The sequence below is a fragment of the Diabrotica undecimpunctata genome, chromosome 5, assembly GCF_040954645.1.
Source record: "Diabrotica undecimpunctata isolate CICGRU chromosome 5, icDiaUnde3, whole genome shotgun sequence".
Classification (NCBI taxonomy): domain Eukaryota; kingdom Metazoa; phylum Arthropoda; class Insecta; order Coleoptera; family Chrysomelidae; genus Diabrotica; species Diabrotica undecimpunctata.
The window spans coordinates 72,970,115-72,978,567 of record NC_092807.1 but is presented as its reverse complement, the minus strand read 5'-3'; the positions used below and the strand labels follow the sequence as shown (position 1 = coordinate 72,978,567).

The window sequence follows — 8,453 nt, the reverse complement described above, 5'->3', positions numbered from 1 at the left end:
AAATAATTGTGGTGACAACACACATCTCTGTCTGACTCCTTTTTGAATTTCTACTTGATTTGTCTCACTATCTTCCACCCGCATGACCGCTGTTTGATTTTAGTAGATTTTTTATTAAATTAATATCCTTGGTATTTAGGCGTATGTGTTTTAATACATGTATGAGCTTACCAGGTTGAACTATGTCAAATGTTTTTAAAAATCTATATTAGATTTGAATACGTTTTCATTCTAATCTCTGCATTTTTGTAATAGTACCACCAATGCGCACAGTTCCTCTTTTGTTCCCAATCCACCTCTAAAATCAAAGTATGTATTGTCCAGTTCTTGTTCACATTTTTTATTAACAAACGATTTAATGTTGTTATTAATCGGATGACATTTATGACTTTTATTAAATTTTGATAATCGTTACGAATCAAGTCTTTTAGTGACATATAATTTTTTTAATTTTTACTTCTCATTTATTGTCTATATTTTGTTAGTTATTTTTAGAGTAAATATATAATGACTAAAAACGAATTGATCAAGAGTAGTGAATCGATGCCAAGAGCCGCTATTCTATCAAGCTACCCTTCACGACGCCATCTTGTGGCGCTAGTTCCGTGACGCTCACCTTGCATTTTACTGTAGAGAGAAAAAAGTAATACAATGCCAGTATACAAGCTTCCCTTCAAAAATATGCCATAAGCAAAGATATAAAAGTATTCTTGCCATTATATTATATTGCATACTGTAATATTAACAAAATTTTTCATAATACATTCTGATATGCGCTTGCTCTTGCCGCTAACAAACAGAAGTTTTTATTAACTTTTCGGTAATATAATTATGTAGGTATTTAGATTTTTAACTTCTTACCATAATGCTAGAGTACAAAAGGAGTTATACTCTACTGTATTTTTTTCATGGGGGTTTTATTTTTTAACTGTGCGATGGATTGTCTTATTTCAGTTCGTACGATTTGCGTTAATTAATTTAAAGATATTTATGGAGTTACAAGTTTATACTCAGTTTCTTTTGTTCCGTTTATTTATCTGAGATACGTTATTCATTCTTCTCTAGGGATGTACTTAATCTCAATTTATTCTTTGATTTGGTTTTTGCCCTCTTTCACATCTGTTTCAAACCCTCCGGCGGATTTTTAGGTCTTTATTTTATATAAGCATTTTTTTTCTTAACATTTTACTTTTACCTCTTTTAATAAAGTGTGTTTATTTTTCTTTCTCAAAGAGCCTCTTTTATTTTTGTTTTTATGTTGGTATTATAATTTTTCAAATTAATTCGACATTATTCCCACTTGACTCTTTTGTTTCATTTATTGCTCTAGCCTAATTTGACATTTTTTCCCCTTCAAATCATCAAATTTTCATGGTTTGTTTATATTTCGTTATAGTAAAATTAATATTTTTTACAGCTAATTTTGCCAGTTTAATACTTGTTTGTAGTGAAAATTTTTGTTTGTCAAAATGTAGTTAGTATATCACTGATTTGTGTCTGCTTGATAAAATTATACTTTTATTAATCTTGGTTATTGAAATATGTTATTAATTGTGTATTTATTTTATGCGCATCTCCGTTTTTAGTTTGTGTACTTTCACAGAGTTACTTCGTGCCTATATCGTTCCCAAATCTTCTATTTATATCTTCCATAATGATTATTGCTTATGTTGCTCCGTGTAGCAAAGGTAAAATATTAGAAAAGATAAACAATAGGGTTATGTGGTATTTAGAATCAAACAAATTAATTATTCCAGAACAATGTGGTTTCCGAAAACATCGCTCAACTTGAGACAACCTTGTTGACTTAGAATCAGAAATACACGAAGCATTCGCAATAAAACAGCACTGTGTTGGAATATTTTTTAATATAAGCAAGGCATATAATACATTTTGGAAATAATTAATCATTAAAACACTTAGCAACTGGCTAATAAGGGGTAATATTAAAATACATTTTAAATTTTTTTGAAAACAGACAATTTTATGTCCGAGTTGACGGAACATATTCTCAAACAAAAATTCAACAAAATGGTATGCCACAAGGATCAAACTTAAGCACAACTTTATTCTTAATAGCAATAAATTCGATATTAACACAAATTGAAAACCCCGTCAAAATTAGAATATACTCTGACGACCTAGTTATTTTCTGTAGAAGAAAAAAACATAGCAACGACTCACAATCACATTCAAAAAGGGTTAACACACATTGAGAAATGGTCAGCTACAAGTGGACCTTAGTTTAATACTTGAAAAACGAAAGCAATATGTTTCTCAAAGAAAAATCTAATCCAAACACAAGAATTATATCTACACGAACAAAAACTCCTTTCTCAAAAGTCATCCTTTGTGATGATCCCAAAAACAGCTAATGCCACAAAATGCAATGAACACCGCTTAATCAGTTTAATGAGTCACTTGCTGAAACTCTTCCTTAGGATATTACACTCAAGAATGTACAAGATACTAGAAGAACTTGCAGGTCAACACAATTTGGTTTTAAGGGAGGACTAGGAACAAGAGAGGCAATTTTATGTTTGAACACCTTAATACAAAACTGTTTAGATCAACGAAAAAATGTCTACCTCACCTTCATCGACTACGAGAAGGCATTTGACAATATTAAACATGGTATCATGATGGAACTACTACATAGGGCCAACATGGACCAGAAGGAGATCAGAATTATTCAGAATCTATACTGGAACCAAATGGCAAAGGTGAGGATTGATCAAGACCAATATACGGATGAATTTGAAATCCGCAAAGGTGTCCGCCAAGGCTGCATACTCTCTCCGATGCTTTTTAATTTATATGTTGAAAATATATTTGCGGAAGCATTAGAAGACACGGAATTAGGCATTAAGGTGAACGGCATACCAATTAGCAACCTACGATATGCGGACGACACAGTGATTATAACTGATAATTTGGAAGATCAGCAGTTATTACTTGATAGGGTGAATAGCATAGGTGAAAAATATGGCCTCAAAATCAACATTTTGAAAACGAAATATATGGTCATTAGCAGAAACCCTCCAGAAAACCCGATAATATGCATAGGTGACGATCGCATAAAACGCGTGAAAACTTTTAAATACCTTGGCACCACAATCAATGACCAATCGGATCCAAAACAAGAGATAAAAACCCGAATACAAATGGCAAGACAAGCTTTTGTGAAATTCAGACCGCTTCTATGTAATCAAAACCTAAATTTCGAAATACGCTACAGAATGGTCAAGTGCTACATATGGTCCATCTTGCTTTATGGCATGGAAACGTGGACTTTGAAAAAAACATCTATCAACAAACTTGAAGCATTTGAAATGTGGTCATTGAGAAGAATGATGCGCATACCTTGGGTGGATAGAGTTCGAAACGATGACGTCCTTAAGAGAGCCGGCGTGGAAAGAGAACTCTTTGAATTAATTAAAAAACGCAAGATTGGTTACCTTGGGCACATATTGAGAGGAGCAAAATATGAAATACCACAGTTAATCCTACAAGGGAAGATCGAAGGTAGGAGAGGAGCCGGCCGCAAACAATTATCCTGGTTAAGGAATATTAAAGAATGGACAGGAATACACAATACAGGCGAGCTGTGTCACGCCGCCAAGAACAGAATTCTAGTAATGAGATAGTCGCCTACGCACTTTGGTGTATGGCATGTTAAGAAGAAGAAGAAGAACAAAAACTAGATTATGTAGACGAAATCCGATTCTTGGGTATGACGTTTGATAAAAATTAACTTGGAAGATACATGGTCAACAGCTGAAAAAATCCTATCTGGTATAAATTTACTACGATCAATTTTCTTTAAAAACTGGGGTGCCGATTATGCAAGTTTAATACTTATTTACAAATCCATAATTTGATCAAAACTTGACTATGGAGCCATTGTCTGTAACTCCTCCAAAAAACACATTTAAAGCCACTGGATATTATCCAAAATAGATATCTACGTATTTCATTAGTTGCTTACTACACAAGCCCAATTCACAGTCACTATTGGGAAAGGGGAGAACTTCCTCTTTCTTTCAGAATACCATATCTAAGCCTAACATATGCAGCAGCAGTGACATCAAACCGAAATAATCCAGTACTGCATAAAGTTTTTGCTGATCGATTTACAAATAAATTTTTACAAACACATCAAATTGATCATCCTTTTTACTTTCGTATACGATCATACTTATCCAAATTAAATTTTTAATTTCAAAATTACTGGATATTAGTGACTGTCAATATAAACAAAGTAGATACTCTATACCATTCCTGGTGCAAAATGTGGTGGGGGAAACCGGTTTTAAACAAGGTCAATCAAGTTCAAGGTCACGCGAAGGTTACGTTCAAAGTCACGTGGAAGTAAAGGTTACTCAAAGGTCAAATCCAAGGTCACGTAAAGGTAAAGGCCACGCAAAAAGTCAAGTTCAAGGTCACGAGAAGGTTACGTTCAAAGTCACGTGGAGGTAAAGGTTACTCAAAGGTCAAATCCAAGGTCACGTAAAGGTAAAGGTCACGCAAAAGGTCAAGTTCAAGGTCACGCGAAGGTTACGTTCAAAGTCACGTGGAGGTAAAGGTTACTCAAAGGTCAAATCCAAGGTCACGTAAAGGTAAAGGTAACGCAAAAGGTCAAGTTCAAGGTCACGCGAAGGTTACGTTCAAAGTCACGTGGAGGTTAAGGTTACTCAAAGGTCAAATCCAAGGTCACGTAAAGGTAAAGGTCACGCAAAAGGTCAAGTTTAAGGTCACGTGGGGGTCAAGTTCAAGATCACCCAAAGGTCAAGTTTAAGGTCACGTAAATGAGATTAAAGGTCGTGTAATGATCAAGTTCAAGGTCACAGTGACAGTCAAGGTTAGGATAGGATATTAGTATAATAAAAACTATTATTAAAAAAAATAATTATTTATTAAATATTTATTACACTGTTATACATATCTCTTAAATTTTCAAGTGCAGACTTACATAAATGACAACTGGATTGCGCCGGTGCTGTACCTTCAATTTCTGTTCTCCACTCGGGACGATTAAAATGTACAAAACATGGCAGACGAGTCTGAACTTCAAAATCTTGAACTGCTTTTGTGGGTAATTTATACCAAGATCGAAGTAATTCCAACGGTTCCACACATTTTCTAAAGTATGGTAGGGTAAAGTTTTCTAATTCTGCTTCAGTAAACTTGTACAAAGGTTTTTGCGGATGTTGAGCCATTAATTTTGCTTTGTGACAACACTCCATTGCTATTAACCTGTTAATGTTCTTAAACATCAAACTTACTTGTTATTTATGTAAATCAAGGTCACCTCTACTCAGCAACTAAGGCATGCGCAGTGTTTAAAATGTAAACTACATAAATTGAGGATTTTAAAAGCGATCCTTAGTAACATTTAGTTCGTCGTAATATAAGTTAAACAGTAAATAATTTTCAGAAATTTAGTAAAATTTTGTTCGTCGTGAGATTAGAAAGGTAATAAATATTTTTCAATCAATATTGTTGCTAACATTATCAATTTTTAGAATTTAGTCATGGATGCATGTTTAGATGGTACCAAAACTCTCAACGTAGCTGAAGCTGTCCGAAATTTGCAATGGGTTTTGAATGAAAAGGCATACGATTTTGAATACGAAGCCGAAAGAGCTACCATAAGAATGAGAAGATATACGCTAGAAGAGTGTAATAAAAAATCAGCAACATATCATACGGGAGCGAGAATCTGCAAAGATTATTTATCTGATAAAATATGCATGTGTTGCTTTTTAAAAAAAATTAAAAATCTAGGGCTGACTGATTTTTTACATCAACACAAAGATGTTCTACCTAAACATTGTTTTGAAGATGAAGGGGTAGATACTGTAAATACATGTAAATACAATAAATAAATAATATATTTTATTTTGTAGTTTTCATTTCAACACAACAAAGCGTTTAAACAAGAATTGGAGGAATTTATGAAAAAAATTAAAGAACTAAAAGAAAAAATAAAACAATTCGAAGACAAGCAAGTAATGTTTAAATCATTTAGTAAACTACACTTAAGTAAATTTCGCAGAAAAATTAAACCGTATACTATGTAATTTTTGTATTAATAAATGATTTTAATGCTAATTGGTTGTTTGTTTTACAATATTTATAACTAAGAAATAAAACAAAAATAATGTTATATATATTTTTATTTTTGCATTAAAAAAGTATTATACAACCAAAATACATTAGATAAAGCACAAATACATTTTTTACTATTATGATAAAAACAAGCAGGTTCCTTAACTTCTAATGATGGTTGTTCATCCAATTCGTATAAAGGAACAGCAATGTATTTTTTTAAATAATTTTTCTTTTGCAACCCTTTGACGTAAACTGCATCAGCGTTTTGTGTAATATCCTTTAAAATATTTGCAAAATGATAAAGGCGTGTAAAACCAAAATTCCAATCAATGCAGTGATGATTTCTTGTTAACCAAGTTGCCTGTCTGTGTAAATCGGAAGACAACATTCTAATAGGAAACGGAGACTTGAATACATAATGACAAATTTGTGTTTCATTAAAAGCAGCAAGTTCTTTCACTACAAATTTATTATTTTCTATTTTAAACCCTTGAACGTCTATTACCAGATTCATTTTAACAACTAACATTTTGACTATGATACAGACCTTTTATTGCTGTCTCACAATTTTAGTTAAAGGATTGTAAGAGAATTCTTTTTCATGCAATAATAAGGAATAAGCGGAAACAATGTTTCCGCTACAGATTTACTAGTTTCAAATTCTATTCTCAAAACAACAGAGCCACTTTGAATTATTTCTTTTTGTCTTGAACAATCAGTATGCACTATAGGAGCATACTTTTTAAATTCTTCTGGACTGAATATTGGTTGATTAGTTTGAATATGATAATAAGATTCTTGGAAATTGGCAAACATCTCATACAACGTTGCAAAACGGTTGATGTCAAAATCTAAGTTGAGATCTTGATAAGGATATAGCTCCGAATTAAGAAACATACGGATATTTGTTAGATTGCAGTGATCAAATTTACTCATATCTTTCAGCATTTTTCCTTTTCGACCATCATGGAAAGCTACTACAATGTGTCGAGGACTTTCTAGCTTTGTAGTTGTTTTTACTGGCCAAGTATGACGTGTTGAATTATTTAAAGTGGGATACTCAACCAATTCCCAACTTCTAAATTTAATAGGTAGTTCTATGTTACTACGAACTATTTTGTTTAATCGCAATTGTTCGTTAATATTGGGTAAAATATGAGGTACATTCCAATATAGTTTATTAATTGCAATTTTTGGTTTTTCTGTTTCATCTGTAGCAATAATAGCATCAATATCATCTTTATCTCGTATTAAGACTAATTCTTGTCTCATGTTTATTATAATTTTTTGAAAATCTTCGAAAAATCCGGACCAAATTTTTAACGGTATGCATACGTTAAAATTCCCATGGTTATCAATTACCAGTTTATCACCTTTTGGAAACCATCCAGCATTTTGTAAGAGTTTACTTTGATTTTCATTAAGAGACAAATAATTTTTCAAAGTCGAAATTAAACCAATATTTCGTACAGAGTCAATTATAACACCGTTTAACTCATACCTTAATTCTCTAAATAAATATGATATACCGTTATTAATAAATTGAAATTTTGTTGGAACTTGATTTTTATCGGTTAACATTTGACCTTCAATGTAAATATAACTGTTACATGGTAAAGTATAGGCGTCTAGATCTTGGATAGGAATTCTAATGTCATCATTATAGTTTAAATTTGATGTATATGGTTGATAAGTGTGATACTGATAATCTTCAATAGTTGTATCGCTTAAAAGTTGACCCAACACATGTAACATTTCCATTATATTAAAACTTGATAACCAAGTGATTTCAAAAATTTACGATTTTGAGATGTTAACAGCTTAGATGTTATCCTTCTACTAATTGTTTTAATGAGATGACGTCTTTTATAGGAATGTTTGGGATAATTACTTTGATGAAACTGCAAAACCATTTTACTCAATTTTTTTAAGATGTAGCCGAACAGTTATTGTCTCTTTATTAAAATTAACTAAATTTCCTTGTTGATCTAAAACTCGAACAGTTATGTTGCTTATCGTCTTGTTGCTTACAGGATAATACAAGATGGTTAACGGTTGCTTGACTATTTTATACCCATTAGGAACTTGAGGAAAAAATTGATGAATAATATGCACAGCCTTTCCATTTAAGAAAGATCCAACAGCAATATTACAATCAATACAGATAGTATTAACTTTTAAAATATTTACCACATTCGTGGATATATGAAGTTTATTTGGTGTTAGTTTAACTCTTTCGAAACCTAGTAAACTTCCTATAGAATTATCAACATCAAAATTAATCCAATCACTACTTTTAATGCTAATTCTATTTGTATTTATATCGGGTTTCATACTAA

General features: G+C 31.9%; 1 protein-coding gene across 1 annotated transcript; it reads right to left on the bottom strand.

Annotated features, from left to right (window-relative positions):
- Positions 1–6,687: 6,687 nt before the first annotated feature.
- LOC140442266 (uncharacterized) lies at positions 6,688–7,875 on the bottom strand. Its single transcript, XM_072533342.1, has one exon. The coding sequence runs from the start codon at positions 7,873–7,875 to the stop codon at positions 6,688–6,690; it is 1,188 nt and encodes a 395-aa protein (XP_072389443.1).
- Between the last annotated feature and the right edge of the window lie 578 nt (positions 7,876–8,453).